Raw genomic sequence first — 25,068 nt, forward strand, 5'->3', positions numbered from 1 at the left:
TCCATTTGCCGTTTTCATGACTTTGAACACTTCATTGTGCGTCTGTCACCTCCTCGATATTCATGATTAAAAGCTGACTTTTACTTCAGCCTTTTCTCACCAGCTTCATATAGTCATGAAACAAAACGACAACAAACCGAGAAGAGCTAACAACAGTACTGCTTGTCTGATAAAGACTGGCATGCATTTGGTTTCCTTTTTTCTATTTTCTATAAGCATACTCAGCATCTCACAGTTCAGCCTAGACACATGTGTTACAGCTCACACTCTACAGACCATAACACAACATATGAACATACAGTACCATCTAATTTTCATATGCAAAGAGCTATGTGCTTCCAAACTTTACAACTTCCAAAGAGAGACATTTTCCAGGGAGAGTATGATTTTACACAGCTAGAGTCCGTGTACCTGAGAGTAAACACACTCCTCCTGAGGCCGCTGGTGAGCGTTTGAGCGGTTTTGAATGAATCTCACCTCGCCGTACTGAACCTCTTCCTGCTTTTTCTCCTTCCTCTTCTTCTGCGGTTTAAGCGCGGAATATTCCACATCAGCATCCGGGAGGGCTTCTGCACAGGAAGAAGAAACAATGACAGTGCCATACATTAACGCTCGTCTCTACACATACTAAATAGCTGTTTGTTAGTACTAGTCTACTACAAAAACAGCAGCTTTACCACAACTGGTAAATGACAAATGTTTTATGAGTGAAACTATTTTACTGATAAAGTAGTAAAAAACAATGAAAAGATTAACTCCATTGCAAGTTAAACTAGTGATAGGAAGATCGGATCTCTAGTTCATCTTTAGTTCATTCACTTTTACTAATCTTTGAGTTTTAACACCCAAAATCCCTGTACACATTTACATATGCAATCTTTGATCATTTTCAAAATTAGAAAATCATTATAATGTAGCAAAAGACTAAAAAAAACATCAATTATTAGTTCATCTCCCAAGTCTATTAACTACTCTTCAGATTAATTAGTTCAGATAGTTGAATGAGATTAATCTTCTAAACCACTAATCTTTTATTTATCTATTGTATAATGCTGTCCTTTTCACAGACAACATTATAAATGCATATGTGAAGTCATTAAATTTCTCTGTTTATGACCAAAGGCCAAAAACTTTATTGATGTTTATACATTAAAATCTTTGAAAACATCAGATTGATGGTAAACAGAACTCTTCTTTTAATTAATATAACAATAAAACTGAATTTAAATAATAAAACTGAAAAATTAACATAATAAAAATAAATTTTAAAAAAGCTGCAGATTTAGTCTAGCATTGAATGGTTCAGCTTGACTATTTAACCCTGCAGTTTAAGTCTTTCAGTCATCTTGCACAAAGGGTTTCATGATGACACTTTGTCTGAGTCAGTTCTCTATTTTTTGTTCAAGGGAAAAAAACATTTTGCATTAGTAGCAACTAGTTTGCACTGAACACACACTAAGAAAAATGACTCAGTGGAGTTGTAATTGTAACAAGAAAATATCAATATTTTCAACAAATAAAACTATGGTGATTTACTTTTTAAAATCTGACACACTTAACACACTTAATATCAATTTGTTGCACATACATTAAATGTTGTGTGTATAATATTGAGTAATCTTTACAAGGCTTTTTGGATGTGTGCCTTTAACATATCTATTTAAGTAAAATGTACTTAAAAGACTAGCAAGTGGATTAGGTTGCTAATGCGATTTTGACTGAGGCCATTTTGAATTTTCAGTTCAACGTATATTAAGTAATATACTTTATTTTAGCATTTTTATCCACTCAGTATTAAAAATGTGAGTTATATAGTTATGTATTAATTGGGTTTTACGGCTGTAATTTAGTTGTAATTTGGATTATGTGCTCAATATGCCTTAAGATACTGCTTGTATACAAATAATAAAGTTATTAGACTTGGCTAACGTTATACGGGAGTGTGGGGAAAGTGTCAAGCGGTAATCGCTTTATTTTTCTTTCATTGTAAGGAGTTTGACATCAGCATTGAGCTCGTTTATGACTCAGCCGCGTCTCCGTCATGAATCTGCTCTGTCAGAGGCCAGCGGCACAGTGGATTAGTGGTGAGAATGTTTTAATATCAAAAAAGATGCCATCACGAATATAACATAACATGTTTGTTTTATTAGCTGTTTTACATAATTTAGCCTTGAATTGTATATCTTAATCACAGTTTTTCGTTATGCATCCCCTCAATTATTTAAAGTTACTGCTTGTATACAACGTAAATATACAGTATTTGTGTCTTTTATTAATTACGTGTTGAAATTATATGAAATAGGTATGTCTTTCAGCGATTGGGAAAAAGTGTATCCTAAAGCATTTGTATAAATGACTGAGCTGAATTTGGCTAAGACACGTGTTTTGGGGAACATGCCATGACGTAATCGCTACGTTTGTTTGTTTTTTTGCTTTAAATTTAAGGAGTCTGACGTCAAAATTGAGCTCTCATTATGACTGGGGCACTACTGAAGCATTATCACGTGAGGAGCAACTGCACTGAAAAAGGTAAGAATCACATTAAATATGACCACACTGATGCTGGAATGTTGTAAAGGCACTATTGTAATAAATTAAATATAATTACTGATCTTCTCTGACGATTATGTATATGTGAATTAGAAGCTAAGTTAGATCTGATCATCATATAAAGTGACGTAGACTCTTCAGAAAATTTTGATTAATTTGCTCAATTGTTATAGATTAGATTCACAATCTCTTTATGAACTTTTTGATGCGTCAAAGTGGTCCTTGCATAAACTGCCAAGGGAGGGATGGACACCTCTCAGATCTTATTAAAAATATCTTCATCTATTTTCTGAAGATGAACAAAAGTCTTACCAGTTGGGAACAACATGAGGGTGAATAAATGATGACAGAATTTTTTTTTTTTTTTGAGGGAAACTAACCGAAGTGAAGTGTGCTTGGCTTGTAGTGTTAAGATATTGTGGACTGCAGAACATACATTTTCAGTTTCAAAGTTTACTCTGTAAAACACTGTTGAATGTTATTGATTTTTATTTGCTGATATAATGTTTTAATTTAAATTGATATTTTATCAAAACACTATATACACTGTTTTAAATTGTTCAAGTATTATTCTGAGGGAGTCCATCATATAAACTAGGTGTATTCTATTGTCATTTATATTTATTTATTTATTTTTTATTTATTTTTTCCCCATGAAGCCTGTAAACAGCTTTATGCAAAGGTGAATGCATTCATCTGAAAAGGATGTGGTAACACTTTAGAATTAAAGTGTTGATTCATTAATATGTGCTTTATAAGTACTAATAAGCAGTCAATATGCTAGAAATATGCATGCTGATAAGCAAGTTATTAGTGAGAGTTGGTCTCTAAACTAAAGTGTTACCAGTAGTGTTAATGATGCTCTGTAATTAGCGTTTTTGCACTGTTGTAAAATTGTAAAGTAAGTAAATGGTTTGATTTGAGATGCCTGTTTACTGTTTCATTACACTATTGTAGAAAAATTTAGAAGTATTTAAATACAAATTGAATACATCTTTAAAATACAAAAATATGGCTTATTTTACGAACTTACAACTACATTTTGTAAACTGAAAAAACTGAGTTGCCAACTGAAAAAAATGAGTTGCCATTACTTAAGAGTTCAAGTTGGAAACATGTAAAGTCTAATAGAACGAACAAGAATAAAATAAGTTCAAAATACGTAAGTCTGATGCAAATAGTTGCCTCAATTCCATTGAGTAAAATGGGCACAGCATTTTTTTACAGTGCAGGAGCTGTCTGAAAAAGAATTGACTCCAAAAGAGGCATTTACCAGACACCATATGATTTAGAGTTTGAAAACAGAATACAGACGCAACCAAGAAATCCAGTTAAACTGCTTTCCACATCAAATTTTCTTTTCATCTGAATCTAAATCAACTAGAGGGCTTTTGTTTGCTATAGTGATAATGACCGTATGACCTTGAGTTTTAGTAAGCATCATCGCTAATTCATTGACTGAGATTAATAAACCACAAACTAATAGAGTCTTGTATTGAGTATAGTATAGTAGATCTCAAAACTTCAGTGAGTTTCTTACCTGTTTGCCTTTTTTACTCGTTTTCTCATGAGAGATATCAGCGTATATGATCTCCGCATTGCCAGCAGTGGCTGATGGGAAAACACACAAACACAGATAAACTACATCTACATCCAATATTTCAATAATTAAAGTATTGTCCTCAAAACTAGCTTCATAACAGATAATCCTCAGGTCATGCTGATTAAAACATTTTTTTTTTTTAAATTATATATTATTATGGTTATGTTACGCTTATTATGTTATGGTTATTATTACAGTTTTATCTAAATCAAAATGCAGTGTCTGAAAAACACTAAACGTTTGGATGTTTTACGCATGTTTCACATGTTGCTGTAAATCTTTTCAAACTAACACTGTGAACATACGTTTTCAGAAATCAGAACACCTTTATGAACAACTTATATAACAACTTAATTATGCTTGTGTTTCACGAATAAGGCTCAGTGACTTTAACTTTGTTATACATACACTATCAGTCAAAAGTTTTTAAGATGTTTAATGTTTTTTAAAAGTCTTGTCTGCTCACCAAGCCTGCATTTATTTGATTCAAAGTACAGCAAAAACAGTAAAATTTTGAAATATTTTTACTATTTAAAATAACTGTTTTCTATTTGAATATATTTTAAAATGTAATTTATTCCTGTGATTTCAAAGCTCAGTCACATGATCCTTCAGAAATCATTCTAATATTCTGATTTGCTGCTCAAGAAACATTTTATGCATTTTAAAATATTATTATTATTATGTTGAAAACAGCTGAGCAGAATTTATTCAGGTTTCTGATGAAGAGAAAGTTCAGAAGAACAGCATTTATCTAAAATAGAAATCCTTTTTAACATTATAACATTAATTGTCTTTATCACTTTTGATTAATTTAAAGCATTCTTGCTAAATAAAAGTATTAATTTCCATACATTCTTTCAAAAAAATAAAAAATAAATAATAAAAAAAAATAATTTCTGAGCAGCAAATCAGCATATTACAATGATTCCTGAAGGATCATGTGACACTGAAGACTGGAGTAATGATGCTTTGATCACAGGAATGACTTACATTTTAAAATATATTTAAACAGAAAACAGTTATTTTAAATAGTAAAAATATTTCACAATATTAAAGCTTTTGCTGTATTTTGGATCAAATAAATGCAAAATATTACTGTTCAAAAACTTCTGACTGGTAGTGTACTGTGATCATACTTAGTCAAAAATAATTATTGAATCAAATAATCCTCCTTAAACTCAAGATTTATATACACTACCGTTCAAAAGTTTGGGGTCAGTACATTTTTATTGTTTCTTTTTTTTTTTTTTTTTTTTTCTAAGAAATTAATACTTTTATTCACCAAGGATGTATTAAGTTAATAATTAAAAGTTTATTAAAAGTTAATAATAAATAATTTACATTGTTATAAAATATTTATATTTTGAATAAACACTGTACTTTTTAAACTTGTTATTCATGAAAGAATCCTGAAAAAAAAAAAATCACAGGTTCCAAAAAATATTTGGCAGCACAACTGTTGATATTATCCAACATTGATCATTCTAATAATAAATCCATATTAGAATGATTTCTGAAGGATCATGTGACACTTAAGACTGGAGTAACAGCTGATAAAAATTCAGCTTTTCATCACAGGAATAAATTCTATTTTAAAGTATGTTAAAATAAAAAACATTATTTTATATTGTAAAAACATTTTGCAATATTACTGTTTTTTTTTTCTATATTTTTAATCAAATAAATGCAGCCTTGATGAGCATAAGAGACTTCTTTAAAGACTATTACAAGTCTTACTGACCCCAAACTTTTGAACAGTAGTGTATCAGATCATCTTTACCATGTGTATAATGTTTCTGCTTTTGTTTTTTGGTCCAGTTGTCTTTAAAAATGTCTGTAAGGGAGTACATTTCCCAAACAAATCTATTCAGCATGTATAACATACAAGCCACAAATATTCTCAAGATTTTAAGGCATATTAACCAATCCAATAACCTTGCAATCGAATAGTACTACATTATTAAGAACTAACCTGGTGTTGATTTGACCTGTTTTTTTTTGTAAATGTGACATACAGTGATGAACAGCAGAATCAGGATCAGTGCAATGCAGCCCAAAACAATCAGAGAAATATGTAAAGCTAAGGAAGAAAGAAAAATAAGGTCATTTAAATCAAACTCCAAATTTACTTTGAAAAGTTCATTCATACCAAACTGCAACAGCAACAAGAAGAACTACTACATGCAATTAATGGCACAGTAAAATAGTTTATAAAACATTCTAGCTACAGAAGAGCCTGTAGATCCCTTAAAGCTATTATTATTAGGTTTATTTCTCATTTGCAGCATTTGCTGTTGCATAACATGCACACATGGATGAAGGAAATACTCCACGAGTGAGATTCATACCAGCTTTTGAGAAACTCATACCATGTTCTGAATCCTTTCTCACTGGAGATGCAGTAGTTGGTCCTGTAATAAAACATCATTGCAGAATCATCTGTTTTTTTTTTTCTTAATATAAATTGCTGCAGAGACAATTGATCATTTTGAATAATTAAGTGGCCAATTAAGAGAATCAATTTGTTTGAATCTCATGAAACCTGTCTAGGACACATCCAGTTCATATTTGAACATGAAAAAAACTTTAAAAAAGGGGAAAACAAATAAATGACACATACTCCTTACATAACTGCAAAAAATTATATTGAATATAATTAGTATAATATGTAGAAAATAATTATATTATAAAATTGTAAAGTATACATTATGTAATGGTTGTATTTGTTTTCAGTCTTTAAATTATGATAATTAAAATCATAATCATTATCAATATTGAGAGAGAAATGTATCATATCATATCGCATACAAGTAAAATATCATATGCAATTGTAATGATAAAAATCAAATAACAACTATCACTGTAAACAACTGCAATTACTAAAAATTTATTCTAAAACATTACAGTAAAGAAAATGTAGGTAGTAGGAGTGCTTTTAATTGTCATGAAAATAAGCGAACTGCAAATAAAATAAATGGTTGTAAAATAGTCTTCATTTTCTTCATGCAAAATATAATCTCTTTTGATTTTAGGGTGAAAGGTTTGTTTGTCTGAAAAAAAAAAGTAAGTAAATTAATAAATAAACTACATACAAACAACAAATAAATACAAAAGGGTCTTATAGCAGATAAAACCATCACAATCCATGCACTCTGGCATAAGGGAATTTTGTGTTGAAATGTGACTTTGGCTTGTCTTGACAGGTTTTGTGAGATTTGTTTATTTTCTTTACTCTTGTTGCTGTTGTTTTTTAGCAAATACATGGACATTTATGTATTAAAAGCTCACCAGAACAGGGTTTGACATTAATGGTCTTCTGTCCGTGACTGACGTGGTTCTTCACACTGCAGGTGATGTTTCCATCAGTTCCCTCATTCAGATCAATGCTGGAGTTTCCATCCATCAGTGAATCTCCATTCAGAGTCCAGTTGTAGAGGAGCTGATCGCCCTCAGAGGAGCAGGACGCCCTCATCACCCCACTGGAGGAGCAGATGATTGACACTTCCACTGAGCCAATAGGAGCTGGAGGGAGGGACACATGACAGTCACACAACTTTTCTCAACTCATTGGGAGTCAATGTCAAGACATTATTAAAAATAAATGTATTGCTGAGATGAAAACTGGATTGAATTAATCATGCAGTATAGGTTAGTCATGTGACAACAGTAGGCAGTATACAGTAAGCAACATGCTAGAATTTCAATATGAAAATAGTCTTAGTACATAGAAAGTGCAGATTAATTTGACTAAATCCTTTTAGATATTCATTAATGAGCTGCATAAAAACTTTCCAATTCAACTGATTCATTTGATAGAGTGAGATCTTTGGAGAACATGAGATTGTAATGAGTCTGATGAGAGTTTCTGTACCTTCAACATTTACTTCAAGATCTTCAAGATGTGTAGATGTGTCTGTGCCATCTGAGTGATAGAGAGTTACTGTGTAATTTCCTGAATCTGCTCTGATCACACGGTTTATTATCAGAGTCCCATTAATGACTGTAACTTCAGATCTGTTACTATAAAGATCACATTCATTCTTTTTTATCCTGCCATATTTTACTCTACAAACTGGATCAGTTGTTTTGTTGTAGTTTATTCTCTTTTGTATCTTCATGTCATATTCACTAGTGTTCAGCACCATCAGCACATTGAGTTTGTGTCCCAGAGCTGCGTAACAGGGATCAGACTGATCAAACCTACAGAACCGATCCAGACCTGAAGAACAAAACACACAGTGATATGCAATCAAAATCTACAGTCATCATGAATTAAAAACAGACACAAATTACACAAACATTCACAAAAAAAAGTTCAGAAACAAACAGACTATCAGACTGATCTGGTAAAGCTCATCTTCTGTCATTTGTGTTTCCTCCTGACTTACTACTGATATTAACAATTATATCACTTGTCAGATTTGATTTGGATTAATGAACAACTGTTAAAATAGAACATTTAAGAATTAAACATTGGAATTTAAAGTTCTGTGTTTAATTAAATGTTAATTTAATTTCATTATGCATCTGTATAGCAACAGTCAAAAAGCACATCTAAATGTTGATTTTATTAAAATAAACTATTTTGGTTTCAGATTCTACAAACACTTTATGCATGTTAACATGATATTCTGATAACACAAACTTTTTTGTTTTTGTCCTCCAGTTCCTGTTCAATCTCGTTAGTCAAGCTCATGACATTTCTCTCCTTATAAATAATCTTTTAATCTTTCTGACATTATATTTAACAGACACACATTATTTTATCAATCCATATAACACTAAAATATAAGAAAAAATATGTTTACAAAATTTTCCAGCACAATGGACACTGAGAGAGAAACACATACTCTCACATTTTAAATACTCCACTAATACAGTACGGTTAAGAAGATCAACACTATGACTAGATCACTGACTGCAGGCATTTATGTTTTTATATCAGAGGAGTTATCTGACTGAACAGCATCATAACAGAGTTTGATGTGAAAGTAACTCACCATCAGCAGTTTGCAGCAGCAGCATCAGTCCAAAGATGAGCATCATTTCTCTAAAATCCAGTTTCCAGAAGAGCCCAAAACCAGCAGAAGAGTGTGATGCTGCTTCAGATCGTCTGGACTTTTGTCCGTCTGTGTTCTGTCTCTCATCAAGCGTCTTCACAGCGAGACTCACACTGGACTGACACATGAGGAAACATCTGACCACTTCACTGAGGAAAGAGGAAGTTTCCTCATATGGGGGAAGACACACGCTGTTAGTTTGCATTGCAGTTCATCTAAAACAAATGAAACTGATAGAAAGTAGAATTTTCAGACAAAAAAAATCTTGTTTTAGAAGCAACATGTGGGATTGCAGTAAAATGACCAATTATGCAAAATACTTTACAAATTCTCCTTTGTCAAATATAATATTATCTTTACTTTACTGATGAAATGCTTTAGACCAGGGTTCCTTAAATCTTGCTCTGGAGGGACATTGCAGCATTTAGCTCCAACCCTGATCAAACTCACCTACCTGTGATTTTCTAATGATCCTGAAGACATCATTAACATGCCCAGGTGTGTTTGATTAGGGTTAGAGCTAAACTCTGCAGGAGAGTGGATCTCGTGGGCCAGATTTAGTGACAGTTTTATTGGGAGTAAACCAGAATCAGGTCTACATGTGGTTGTTACAGCAGGTTGTTTGTAATATCTTCCTCTGAGTGTGTGATGATGTTTATATTGTTTGACTCGTATCCAGTCAGTTCACATGTGAAGGAAGAGAATATTCTGAGCTTCAGCCCGTCTGGACTCGATCTTCTGTTTATGGAGCTGAGACTCATGGGACACGTTGAGTTTGTGTCTGCTCATGGATTAAAATGAGTTCAATCTTATTTATTTGAACTGAACTTATAATTAAAGCTACATTGTGGATGCTTTTTAGTTAAAATTAACAAATTATTCATAAATCAACAAAACATTAATGGATTATTCATTTAAAAAACACGCTTTCTTTGTCATGAGCGACACCTGCAGGAGGAAACAAGAGTTACAGCTGAACCCATTTACTAAAATGAATTTAATTTCTGTCTGGGTTTATTGTTTTTATATGTGGTTTGTTTTTATGTCTGTTGAAATTCATTAATATGTGCTTTCTGTTAGTTAAATTTGATTCACTATATTAAAAAATGAATACGCTTTTGACTTTTGACTGCAAATATGGTTTAATTTCAAAGCATTTTATTTTCATTTACAGTTTCTTCAGAATTACGTTAATTATGTTTCTCAATATTCTATGATGACACAAATATTTGGTAAAAGCCATCTCAAAAAACTGCATATTCAAGAAAAACATCAGTCAAAAAACACCAGATGCTGCAAAACTGAGAACAGATAAAACATCTAAACAGACACTGTAAATGAAGAGAAATCAACCAAACACAATAAAGTAAAAGAGAAAAAGCAGAAATATGAAATAAACACACAGAATGACTTCACAATCTGACAGATCTGAAAAAAGATTTTGATCACTGATGAACAGAAGAGGTTTCATGTAATGAAATAAAAAAAAGTTTATTCAAAGCATAAAGGAACTATAATAACAATGTCCAGAAAATGATCTTAATACCTAAAAAAACTAAAAAAAAATCTGGTTTAATTCAAATCTCCTGGTTTTAATTCATCTCTTGGTTTTATACTATAAGATCTGCTGTCGACAGGTGAAATCTGGATTGATGTGAGAATCAGTGAGATTCTGAATCTTTTCTCATAGATGTGATGATCTGCTGCTGCTCTCATGAATCTTCTGCTGTGTGTTCATGTCGTTCTCTAAATCCTCTTTTTCACACTTTCTGATCTTCATGTTTCTTTCCTAAAAGCATCACATCATCATCATCATCATCATCATCATATTCACACTTGTAATATTTGCATGTCAAATCCATAATGATGATCATAAATGTCTCTGACCTGACGTGTGTCTCATGTAGATGTGAAAACCTCCTAACAGACCCAACAGAACCATCAGCTGAAAACACCAGACCAGCACAAACACTGAACACATGAACAACAACAAATAGACAGAAATCAAAACCCATCATTCATGTTTCCAGTAGTGTGTTTGTTAAACTCGTACCACATTCTGATGAACTCACACAACTGTGAAGGATTTGCGTCAGTGCTCTGAGTGAGGGTTTGATTCATACCAGCTGATGAGAAACTCGTACCATAATCTGACATCTGTTTAGTGCTGGTCACTGTAGAGGTCAAACTAGAGGTCACAGGTGCAGTAGTTGGTTCTGAAATAAAACATCAGCACAGAATCACCTGTTTTCTCTCTTAATAAGAAGTAGTGCAGAAATAATGAGTCATTTTGAAGAACTAAGTGGGCAGTAAAGAGACAATTAGCAACCTTAGCAAATTAGCAATTAGCAAAATTCCAGATCACATTTCAGTTCAAAACTAATTAGTAAGCAATATTTTTCATAATGTTTAATTGTATGTTTCTGACTTATGAGAATCATCATATCATCATAATTTTTTGTTAGAAAAATGTCCCATATAAATGATTTCGGTGTAACATGTTTGTTTGTTTATAATTTAGCGCCATACCAGCTACTGTTGAGAAACAAGTGAAAAAATGAAAAAGTAAATAAATTGTCTAGGAAACTGCAAATAAAAACAAAAAAGTTTCAGAATTCTTTATAAAGATTCCTAGAGGAGTTAAAACCATCACAATCCATCAAAATATGCTTCAGAGACACTGCAGTCTGGTATAATGGGATTTGGGGGTAAAAGTGATTTTGACGTGTTCTTGACAGGTTTTGAGAGATTCTACATCACTCTTGTTGCTGTTGCTATTGTTTAGCAAATATTGTGGACATTCATGTATTAAAATCTCACCAGGACAGGGTTTGACACTAATGGTTTTCTCTCCATAACTGACGTTGTTCTTCACGCTGCAGCTGATGTTTCCAATAGCTGATGTTTCATTTAGTTGAATGGTAGTGTTTCTAACCATTGGTCCTTGTTCTAATAATATACCATTCAGAATCCATTTGTAGATGATCTGATCACCCTCAGATGAGCAGGACACTGAACTCTGATTGGAGGAGCAGCTGATTGACACATTCACTGAGCCAATAGGAGCTGGAGGGAGGGACACATGACAGTCACATGAATCTTTCTTGACTCATTATGTCAATATCAAGACATTTCTAAACAAAATTTTTATGTGATTGCTGGACTCACTAAACATGCAGTGTAGGTCAGTCATGTGACAACAATTGTAGCAAATTACTGTTTGAAATGCTTTCACATATTATTTTGTAAGCAGTATACAGTAAGCAGCATGCTAGTATTGAAAATAGTTTTAGTCATGGTATATGTAGGATTTTAAAGCTTTAAAAGATCTTTTAAAGACCTGCACAAATAAAATTAATACTATATGAGTGTGGTAGGACAATGTCTATGGTAACATATTAAACTGTAAAATGGTTAAAAAACAAAAGTTAAAAAAAGTTTTATAAAATGATAAACTTCACATTTCAGCCTCTAAACCATTTGTAGGAAGTCAAAGGTATCAATTATTATACTAATTTTCAACAATTATTTTGAATCAAATATTATATTAACTAAATAAAATATAGATATATTTTACTGTCTTGATTGTTTGGATTTCTATAATTCATTATCTTCTTGTCAAACCAGTTTCCCTGTAATGTCAGTACACAAGGCAGCACAGCACCTGACTTTGAAACATGCAGCGCTCAAATTTATTCAGTGAAATCACAGCCTTATATAATGTAATCGTCACATTCAGACATTTCACAATTCTTGGCATTAAATTTGAAACAACTAAAAATTCTTAAGACTATTTGAGGACCCACGGAAACCCTGTGAAGTACATGGAAAGTGCAGATGAATTTGACCAAATTTGTCCAGACATTTAATAATGAGCTGCAATAAAAACCTTCACAGAGATTGAACTGATTGATTTGTATGAGAGTGAAATCTTTGGAGAACATGAGATTGGAATGAGTCTGATGAGAGAGTTTCTGTACCTTCAACAAACACTTGAAGATCTCTAGATGTTTCTGTGCCGCCTGAGTGAATGAGTCTTAATGTGTAATTTCCTGAATCTGCTCTGATCACATGGTTTATTATCACAGTCCCATTAATGACTGTCACTTCAGCTCTGTTATTATAAAGGTCACATTCCTTCATCCTGCCATATTTTACTCTACAAACTGGATCATCTTGTGTGTTGTATATTCTCTTTATTATCTGCAGGTCATATTCACTAGTGTCCAGCACCATCAGCAGATTGAGTTTGTCTCCCAGAGCTGCGTAACAGGGATCAGACTGATCAAACCTACAGAACCGATCCAGACCTGAAGAACAAAACAAACAATGAAATGTACCAAAATCTACAGACATCATGAATTAAAATCAGACACAAATGATACTTACGTTCACAGAATTCAAACAAAGTTCAACTAAACAAACATCAAACAGACACTTGATCTCATTTAATTTCATCATAAACACAGACGTTTATCTCTTTTCTCTCAAGTCATTTGTCTCCTGACTTACTGATATAATTAGCAGGATAATGAACGCCATCATATTACTGGACTAGTGTGTAAAAACTGTTAAAAACTGTTAAAATAAAACATTCGTTTTTTTTTAAATGTCTGTTTAACACTGGAATATCAGCTGTTTTTGTATGACCTCAGTCAAAAAATGCAAATCTAAATGTTGACTGTATTCAGATTTAACCATCATGCTTTCATTGTCTGCAATATAAATAATGCGTTGATATTTCAGACATCACATTAATGGATTGACATCATTCAATTAATCCTTCCTCAAACATTTCAGCACAGTGGACACAAAAAAGAAACAAAATTACTCTCAAATTTTTTTAAAACACTCCACTACAAAATTTATAGATCAGAAAAGACTATAATTAAAACATTCTGATGAACTTACACAACTGTGAAGGATTTGCTTCAGGGCTCTGAGTGAGGGTTTGATTCGTACCAGCTGATGAAAAGCTTGTAATGTAGTCTGACGTCTGTATAGTGCTGGACACTGTAGAGGTCACTGTAGAGGTCAAACTAGAGGTCACAGGTGCAGTAGTTGGTTCTGAAATAAAACATCAGCACAGAATCACCTGTTTTCTCTCTTAATATGAAGTAGTGCAGAGATAATTAGTCATTTTGAAGAACTAAGTGGGCAGTAAAGTAATAATTAGCAACCTTGTCAAGGAAACATCCAGATCACATTTCAGTTCAAAACTTTAATTAGTAAGTAATATTTTTCATTGATTGTTTCTGACTTATGAGAATCATCATAAAATGTATGTGAGAAAAATGTATCATATAAATGATTTCGGTGTAACATGTTTGTTTGTTTATAATTTAGCGCCATACCAGCTACTGTTGAGAAACAAGTGAAAAAACTTGAAAAAGTAAATAAATTGTATAGGAAACTGCAAATAAAAACAAAAAGGTTTCAAAATTCTTTATAAAGATTCCTAGAGGAGTTAAAACCATCACAATCCATCAAAATATGCTTCAGAGATACTGCAGTCTGGTATAATGGGATTTGGGGGTAAAAGTGATTTTGACGTGTTCTTGACAGGTTTTGAGAGATTCTACATCACTCTTGTTGCTGTTGCTATTGTTTATCAAATATTGTGGACATTAATGTATTAAAATCTCACCAGGACAGGGTTTGACACTAATGGTTTTCTCTCCATAACTGACGTTGTTCTTCACGCTGCAGCTGATGTTTCCAATAGCTGATGTTTCATTTAGTTGAATGGTAGTGTTTCTAACCATTGGTCCTTGTTCTAATATTATTCCATTCAGAGTCCAGTTGTAAATGATGTGATCACCCTCAGATGAGCAGGACACTGAAGTCTGATTGGAGGAGAAGCTGATTGACACATTCACTGGGCCAATAGGAGCTGGAGGGAGGGACACATGACAGTCAATATCAAGATGTTTCTAAACAAAATTTTTATGTGATTGCTGGACTCACTAAACATGCAGTGTAGGTCAGTCATGTGACAACAATGTAGCAAATTACTGTTTGAAATGCTTTCACATATTATTTTTTAAGCAGTATACAGTAAGCAGCATGCTAGTATTGAAAATAGTTTTAGTCATGGTATATGCAGGATTTTAAAGCTCAAATGTAAGACTTTTTTAAAGATCTTTTTAAGACCTGCACAAATAAAATTAATACTATATGAGTGTGGTAGGACAATGTCTATGGTAACATATTAAACTGTAAAATGGTTAAAAAGCAAAAGTTTTAAAAAAAGTTTTATAAAATGATAAACTTCACATTTTAGCCTCTAAACCATTTGTAAGAAAAGAGGTAATTCAAAAGTTTTTAAAAGTATATCAAATTATTATACTAATTTAAACAATTATTTTCAATCAAATATTATATTAATGATATAACATATAGATATATTTTACTGCTTGATGGTTTGGATTTCTATAATGCATTATCTTCTTGTCAATCCAACAGTTCACATTTACAACTCTGTGTGTTTGCAGCATAAACACATGGGTTGATTTTCCCAGACTGCAGACGGGCTGAATGAAAAAAATTCATTGTCTGCCAGCAGGTGGCGCTTACGGAACGGCAGAAATACAGCGGTTCCCCTGTAATGGCAGTACACAAGGCAGCACAGCACCTGACTTTGAAACATGCAGCACTCAAATTTATTCAGTGAAATCACAGCCTTATAAATGTAATCATCACATTCAGACATTTCACAATTCTTGGCATTAAATTTGAAACAACTAAAAACTTCTTAAGACTATTTAAGGACCCACGGAAACCCTGTTAAGTACATGGAAAGTGCAGATGAATTTGACCAAATTTGTCCAGACATTTAATAATGAGCTGCAATAAAAACCTTCACAGAGATTGAACTGATTGATTTGTATGAGAGTGAGATCTTTGGAGAACATGAGATTGGAATGAGTCTGATGAGAGAGTTTCTGTACCTTCAACAATCACTTGAAGATCTCTAGATGTTTCTGTGCCGTCTGAGTGAATGAGTCTTAATGTGTAATTCCCTGAATCTGCTCTGATCACATGGTTTATTATCACAGTCCCATTAATGACTGTCACTTCAGCTCTGTTATTATAAAGATCACATTCCTTCATCCTGCCATATTTTACTCTACAAAGTGGATCATCTTGTGTGTTGTATATTCTCTTTATTATCTGCAGGTCATATTCACTAGTGTCCAGCACCATCAGCAGATTGAGTTTGTGTCCCAGAGCTGCGTAACAGGGATCAGACTGATCAAACCTACAGAACCGATCCAGACCTGAAGAACAAAACAAACACAATGAAATGTACCAAAATCTACAGACATCAGTTAAAATCAGACACAAATTATACTAACATTCACAGAATTCAAACAAAGTTCAACTAAACAAACATCAAACAGACACTTGATCTCATTTAATTTCATCATAAACACAGATGTTTAACTCTTTTCTCTCGAGTCATTTGTCTCCTGACTTACTGATATAATTAGCAGGATAATGAACACCATCATATTACTGGACTAGTGTGTAAAACAAAATAACTGTTCAAATAAAACATTCATTTTATTTTAAAATGTCTGTTTAACACTGGAATATCAGCTGTTTTTGTATGACCTCAGTCAAAAATGCAAATCTAAATGTTGACTGTATTCAGATTTAACCATCATGCTTTCACTGTCTGCAGTAGAAATAATGCATTGATATTTCAGACATCACGTTTAATGGATTGACATCATTCAATGAATCCTTCCTCAAACTTTTCAGCACAGTGGACACAAAAAAAGAAACAAAATTACTCTCAAATTTTTAACACTCCACTACAAACTTTATAGACCAAAAAAGACTATGATTAAATCAATGTTGACTCTAAATATATTATTGCAACTAGGGATGTTGATTTAATGCATTAATAGATGCTATTTTATGGAAAAAAATAATGCTTTAAAAATATTAATAATTAACACACCCCACCCCATCCAGACCTGTCCATCATCTTACATTGACACAGTCGCTCATGAACATGATGCAGAACGATGATGAACTGCATGAATAAGTTTATTAGAATGCAGTTATATGCCACTAAAATACAATGACAAAACTGTATGAGTTTGTCTTACATTTGCACCAAATAGTTCAGCAATATCACATGAGCAAGAGTGCTGTTTTTCCCCCATATGTGCACAATTGGTTTAGGTAATGTTGATTTTATACAAGAAGTTAATATTGTGTAACATTTTAGGCACAATATTGTCAATTTGCTCAGTTTCACAAAAGTAAATAGTTCCAAAGCAGGATTGATTCAAATGGATCGAGTGAACCAGTGATTCAGTGACTCATTCATAAAGACAGCAGCTGCATCTCAATCATGGTGGAAATTCAAAGTGCAGATCATCAGTATAAGTTCATTTAATTAGATATCACATCATTTGTATAAAATGTAAAGTGTTGTACATTTTATTGGTACAGAGATGGCTATGTGTATTTTCTTGTCTTTTGCTTTTTATCATTTAGAAGCACCACAATTAAATACTAATTCATAGGGACTACTGAACAGATATATTTATAAGTTTATTTTAAGGTGCATGTGTACAAAATGTGGAAATAAAGCTCTGTAAAAACTTGACCATTTTAGCAACACTATAGGCCTAAACACACACCCACACACACACTTAAACACTTCAGCCAAATACAGTGACAGGATGCATTTCACCAAGTGACAAAGTGTCTGTTAAAGACACAATTATAATGAAGTTGTTTGTCCCAAAACTTGTCTACTATTCTGCGGCATGCTCAAAACGCTGGTACTTTTCACAAAAAGTGCACATATTTTTAGGGGAAAGTATGAGAAGGCAAATTGGGACCCAGCATCTTTGAGAAGTGATGCTTTACAGCAACAACAAATGCACATGTACAACTATCCACTGAAATGATATTGTAATGTCAGTTATAACATTGGCATATTTATGACAGTCAATTCAACTCGCTAACTATATAGTGTGTAGGGGCTCCAAAGTCACAAAAATACACAACACTGCATACAGTTGCTTTGAGTACAAAGATACAGAAACAAACTTGTATAAAATTGACAGCATGGAGGGAACAAGGAAGTTAGAGACAGAGAGGTGGAAGAAGGAAAAAGAGGCAGAAACACATAATACTCCACTAATACACACAGACAAGATCAGAAAACTCTATTGCTAGATCACTGCAGACTCTTAATGTAACATTATATTTTTATTTCAGAGATTGATCTGATTGATCAGCGTCATAAGATGAGTTTGATGTGAAAGTGACTCACATGCAGTAGTTTGCAGCAGCAGCATCAGTCCAAAGATGAGCATCATTTCTCTAAAATCCAGTTTCCAGAAGAGCCCAAAACCAGCAGAAGAGTGTGATGCTGCTTCAGATCGTCTGTCCGTCTGTGTTCTGGCTCTCATGAAAAGTCTTAAAGGTGCAATGAGGAAATATCTGAAGAGGAAGTTTCTCTTATTGGGGAAGATGCTGACGTTGCTAGTTTGTATTACAATACATCAAAAACAAGAGAGTGAACTCAGAGAAATGTGTAAAATAAAAAGTAACATTTACATTATACTGTAGTTTTTGCCACAATAAGTACACACAACACAATTTTGTTTAAAGATCATACATATATTTTCATTTAGTGCTGCTGTAGAATCTAATACTTACATGTTTGCCAGAAGACAAAATAAGTACAATTTACTCTTTTCAAACAATTTAAAAAGTTAAGCATTTTTTTTGTTTTTGTTTTTCTAGAGCAAAGATGGTGAGGTGTCAACTTCAGTCCCTAGAGGGCCACAGCCCTGCAGAGTTTAGCTCCAACCCTAATTAAACACACCTGAACGAGCTCTTCAAGGCCTTCAGATTTACTAGAAACATCCAAGCAGGTGAGTTTGAGCTAAACTCTGCAGGGTTGTGGTTGAGACCACTGCTCTAGAGGAGCCTCTGTGTTACAAAACTTGTGAAATCTAAAGGAATATATTACAAATTACTTTTTAAAGCATGTATTTTATAATCTGTCATGACATTTTAAAAAGTAACCATCACAACCCTGTCTATATTAACACAGAGAACTTGTAAATTTAAGTGTGTCTAAACATGTTAAAGATCATGTAAAATACAGATGATCTGCTGCTCTCATGAATCTTCTGCTGTGTGTTCATGTCGTTCTTTAAATCTTTTCATTCTCACCTTCTGAACTTCCTGTTTCTTTCCTAAAAGCATCACACCATCATCATCACCATGTTCACACTCTTAATATTTGCATGTCAAATCCATAATGATGATCATAAATGTCTCTGACCTGACGTGTGTCTCATGTAGATGTGAAAACCTTCTAACAGACCCAACAGAACCATCAGCTGAAAACACCAGACCAAAACCCATCGTTCATGTTTCCAGTAGTGTGTTTGTTAAACTCGTGACCACATCAACACAATTCCTTGCTGAGATCAAACTGAAACAAACTCATGACACTTTTCAACAATTAAGAGAACTGACTTTTTTTACACATATGGTTTATGTATATGTGGGTATAAATGTATTAGAAGCTCACCAAGACAGGGTTTGACTCTAATGGTCTTCTGTCCATGACTGACGTGGTTCTTCACGCTGCAGCTGATGTTTCCATCAGTTCCTTCATTCAGCTCAATGCTGCTGATTCCATCCATCAGTGGATCTCCATTCAGAGTCCAGCTGTAGAGGAGCTGATCCCCCTCAGAGGAGCAGGACGCCCTCATCACCTCACTGGAGGAGCAGATGATTGACACTTCCACTAAGCCAATAGGAGCTGGAGGGAGGGACACATGACAGTCACATGACAAACACAGGAGAATCTTGTTCTTCCACACTACTCATACAATTACTGGAGTATGTAGTGTGTTTACTGTGAGCTACAGAGTGAGATTGAAATGAGTCTGATGAGAGAGATTCTGTACCTTCAACAATCACTTGAAGTCCTTCTAGGACCCATGAGTCAGTGAAATCTAATGTGTAATTCCCTGAATCTGCTCTGATCACACAGTTTATTATCAGAGTCCCATTAATGACTGTCACCTCAGGTCTGTTATTATAAAGATCACAATCCCTCATCCTGCCATTTTTTACTCCACAAACTGAATTGTTTTGGGGGTTATTGATCCTCTTCCGTAACATCAGATCGTATTTACTAGTGTCTCGCACCATCATTAGACTGAGTTTGTGTCCCAGAGCTGCGTAACAGGGATCAGACTGATCAAACCTACAGAACCGATCCAGACCTGAAGAACAAATCACACACACACAGATTTACTCAGTTATCTAAACGGCATAGCTTCTATTGTTTTTATATCCAACTATTTCAAAACTTTTCCCCTAAAAGAAAACTTTATGCATTTTTTCAATTAAAAAAAAAAAAAAAAAAAAAAGGTGCTGTTGACTAAGTTCTTCCAATCCATTGTGATCTGCATGAATAAAAAACCTTCACAGAGATTCGACTGATTAATTTGTATGAGAGTGAGATCTTTGGAGAACATGAGATTGGAATGAGTCTGATGAGAGAGTTTCTGTACCTTCAACAAACACTTGAAGATCTCTAGATGTTTCTGTGGCTTGTGTGTGATAAGAGAGTGTTAATCTGTAATTCCCTGAATCTGCTGTGCTCACACTATATATGATCAGCATCCCATTAACAATTGTAACTTCAGGTCTGTTATTATAAAGATCACATTCCCTTATCCTGCCATATTTTACTCTACAAACTGCACCATTGTCTGTGCTGATTCTCTTTTGTATCTTCAGGTCATATTTTCTAGCGTCCAGCACCATCAGCAGATTGAGTTTGTGTCCCAGAGCTGCGTAACAGGGATCAGACTGATTGAACCAGCAGAACCGATCCAGACCTGAAGAACAAAACACACACACACACACACACACACAGAGAGAGAGAGAGAGAGGGATTTGACTTTAAGTGTCTATTTATTACAAAAACTTAAAGAATTAAATAAACCATTTAAGGGGAGAGAAAGTAGATAATCACACAAATATGATTTTATGATCATGAACTTTTGATCATAAATGAATCCTTAAAATAGAAATAGCATCAGTTGATCTCTTATCATTTAATTTACTTTTTCTTGACAACCATATAACAACCACATTGTCTTGCTTAAATAAATAATTAAATAAAACATGACTCTGCGTTCTACTTCTACTGTACTTAAATAAACCTGGCAGGTGTGAAAACTTCCTCCAGAGTTTGACACCACTCCAGTTGATGAAATAATGGCTGTTATCTTACACAGTTAAAACTGTTTTTTGTACTCCACAAAAACGACAACCCTTCTCTACCTGTGGGTCAAAGTGTGGTCTCTGTATAAGTTTGTGGCTGTTATAGCATGTACAATCCTCTTTTGCAGGTCTCCAGCTCTCTTCTCAATAAAGGCTTGTACAGCATCTTTATGAAATACCTATACTGTAAAGCTGAGTTGAAAGACGACAGCCTTGCCTAATGTATTGCTGTGCAAGTGTTACAACAAAATTTCATTCCACTTTTTAAAAGACTGTCCAGCTAGGGCAAAAAAAGGAAAACAGAAACAGAAGTCTCCACAACCACTCTTATCAACACACAACCCACACACACTCCCAGCATGCACTCTGCGATAGAGAGATATGTAAGTAGAAAGAGAGAAAGAGAGATGGAAGAACAGGGCGCTAGAGATCTGGAAGAAAGAAAAAACAGTGGATCTAAACCAATTTCAAACTGACACCTTAGCTTAGTTTGTAAGCTCCTTAGAAGGTAAAGTAATATGTATTAATAATTATGTGAGTTTTCAGCTGTTATACTTTGTACAAAGAGAGTTCTAAGAGTTTATACAGATGAAGTAGGTGGTGATGAATTTAAACTTCACTATCACATAATGAACTGCAAGCCACAAACATGTATTTATGATTTTATGATTCTTAAATGTTGAACATCTTACAATTTAATACTCATTTACTCTACATTTATTAAAACTCTATTAAACACTCAAAACTCACAACAGAAAGAAAAACACAATTACAAGATGACTGCAGACCACTTTATATTATATTATTGTTTATTTGAGATATTGATCAGCAGCAGAAAAGCACATGCTTTTCTGTCTTTGTGTGACCACAAGAAAAATTGGCTGTGGTGAGAATAAAAACCATAAAGACACATCTGTCACGATTTGCACGTCTTCTGTCAACTTTTACCTAAGTCTGACTCCATGAGGTCTGACAAAAAATCATAACGGACGATGTTCGCCATTACTCTACAGGAAAACCGATCACCAGAAGCTTATCTAGGACATATGAAGTATATATATATATATATATATATATATATATATATATATATTCCTCACATTAAAACACAAAAAACATTAAAAATGAGGTACAAAATGACCTGCGCTGTGAGCTAAACAGCTAAATAAAGCAGTTGTCATATGGATATTTATAATGTCAGTTCTTTTAATGACTGTCATTGTGTGACCAGAAGGAAAAATGGTCTGTGGTGAGAATAAAAAAAACATCTACTAAATAAAATATCTGTCACAATTCATCTGTCTGAATCCACGGGGTCTGACACATAATCATAATGGACGATGTTCTCTGTTACTCCACTGGAAAACTGACAGAAGTGTATGTAGAAAATCTAAAGTGTTTTTGAATATTCCTCACATTAAACTACTGAAACAAAAATATGAGGGACAAAATGACCTGCGCTATGAGTCAAATATACAGGATAATACAGCTAAATAAACCAGTTATCATAAGGATATCTGTAATGTCATGTGTCATTTGAAATATGAGTTTGTGAAAACATTTTCTCCTGATAAAGAAGCTCAGTTTGTACTGAAATGATGAGACTGAGATCTCTGTCATTACTCAAGTTCACCACACGAGGTCTCCATCAACACAGCGCTATCAGTCTGTTGTCATAGTAACAGCAGCCTGTTTCAGCCTGTGCTGCATGTCTGATCTCAATCTCCTGGGCCCAGTTTTTCAAAAGTAATCCAGTGAGATTTTGGATCACGGATTGGATCAAATCTTGGAAATGGGTTTTTCAAAAGTAAAAGAGGGATTCTGAATTAAGATCAGACCACGTAATCCAATCTTACATTTGATTTGGATCAAACCTGCCCTTTGGGTTATTCAAAACTTTGAACTCAGATTGGGATCTATTTGATCCAAAAAAACAGGATTATCCTGCTCCCATCAGAAGGGTGGATTCAGTTGTGATTTTTTGACCCAAATAAAAAAAAAAAAAAAAAAAAAAAAAAAAAAAAAAAATTATATATATATATTCAAGTGAATGATCACAAACTTCATGGTTACTGATGATATATAAATTCCTTCATATTTGAAGCCTATATGAAGCATGTCACATATAATGATATTGAGATATGGTAAACAACAACAACAAAATAATATCAAAGCTATCAGATGTTAAATAAATGTTGCTCATAGCTCTATAATTCCACAGTATATTAATGACAATGACCACAACAGATATACTCATTTAGTCATTTAATAGCAAAAGTAATTTCTCACAATTGCATCTCTAATTGCATGTCCAGTGTGTCCTTCATTTTGTAAGAACATTGGTAAATGTAAATGATTTTTTATTTTTGACAGTATTGTTTTTTGTTTTGTTATTTAACATTAGAACAAACTAAAAAAAATGTAAAATGTTTATTTATTTAGTTTATTTATTTTTTTGCAGTGTTTCTGTTTCTTACAATTAAAACAAACAATGGCTATTTGTTGTTTTTGGCTAAGCCAGTAGGCTACACTGTTGGTTCCATTTAAGGCTATGGTAAACAGGATTTGGTAATCCTGAAATTTGATATTCGGATCACAGTGATCCAACCCAATGTTCCTTTAAAAAACTATCATAAAAGTAAGATAGATCAGTTAATCCTGGAGAGCAAAACATGGGATTTCCAAATCCGGACCAATTTGATCCAGATTAAATTTTTTGAAAAACTGGGCCCTGGAGTTTAAGAGAAAGTTGACTGGATTTTATTGATCAGATTTATTTAAATATTGAAAATTGTTTGTTCAAAAGGGAATCGGTTTAGTCATGTAATCCAGTGTTGGTTCTGATCTGGACTAAAACTTCAGTAGGTCTACAGGTATTATTTAAATATCCTAGTAAGATTAGGACTCACTCTAAATTTCTATTGGATGAGGGAAACAAAAAAGAAACAAACTCTCCAAAATTAAATCATTAAAGTGCCCCAACAAATCTTTAGCCTACATCATAATTGTAAACTGTTATGCATCTTCAGTTACTAAAACAGCGTTGTTTATTTGTCAAAGCCAGTTGTTACCAGTAATACTAGTTTATATGCATTTCGGACCCTGTTATGGAGCTTCACTGAACTATAAACACTCATCAGTCCTTCAGGAACAGGATATATGTAATTCTAATATAATTCAAAATTTTAATGATGGACTTAGTAAGGTAACAGTAATATCTGAATGTGTGCTTTCTGTTAGATAAAATGTTAATTGACTGTATTAATATAGCAAAAGCAGAAATATGACAGAAGGGGTTTCATATAACTTTTGCTAGTTCATTCAAAGCATAAAGACAAATAAATATATAATTAAACTGATACAAAAAACAAATGTCCAGTAAATAATCTCAATAACTAAAACTATAGAGCATCTGGTTTCATTCAAAATCTCCTGGTTTCAGTTCATCTCTTGGTTTTACTCTATAAAATTTGCTGTCAACAAATGAAAGCTGGATTGATGTGGGAATCAGATTCTGAAGTCATTTCTCATAGATGTGATGATCTGCTGTTGTTCTCTAAATCT

The 25,068-nt window shown here is 33.4% G+C and overlaps 1 protein-coding gene across 1 annotated transcript in view; it reads right to left on the reverse strand.

The window, feature by feature from the left end:
* Positions 1-241: 241 nt before the first annotated feature.
* The window catches only part of LOC127175754 (uncharacterized), a 33,151-nt gene continuing 8,324 nt past the window's right edge, over positions 242-25,068 (reverse strand). Inside the window, exons 6-17 of the mRNA XM_051127002.1 lie at positions 16,167-16,496; positions 14,864-15,109; positions 14,128-14,283; positions 13,197-13,526; positions 7,445-7,678; positions 6,505-6,567; positions 6,129-6,236; positions 5,937-5,990; positions 4,091-4,161; positions 2,505-2,520; positions 412-569; positions 242-268 (exon numbers count right to left, since the gene is read on the reverse strand). Of these exons, the coding sequence (XP_050982959.1) occupies positions 242-268; positions 412-569; positions 2,505-2,520; positions 4,091-4,161; positions 5,937-5,990; positions 6,129-6,236; positions 6,505-6,567; positions 7,445-7,678; positions 13,197-13,526; positions 14,128-14,283; positions 14,864-15,109; positions 16,167-16,496 (1,793 nt within the window). The remainder of the gene's footprint in view (positions 269-411; positions 570-2,504; positions 2,521-4,090; positions 4,162-5,936; positions 5,991-6,128; positions 6,237-6,504; positions 6,568-7,444; positions 7,679-13,196; positions 13,527-14,127; positions 14,284-14,863; positions 15,110-16,166; positions 16,497-25,068) is intronic.

The sequence above is a fragment of the Labeo rohita genome, chromosome 14, assembly GCF_022985175.1.
Source record: "Labeo rohita strain BAU-BD-2019 chromosome 14, IGBB_LRoh.1.0, whole genome shotgun sequence".
NCBI lineage: Eukaryota > Metazoa > Chordata > Actinopteri > Cypriniformes > Cyprinidae > Labeo > Labeo rohita.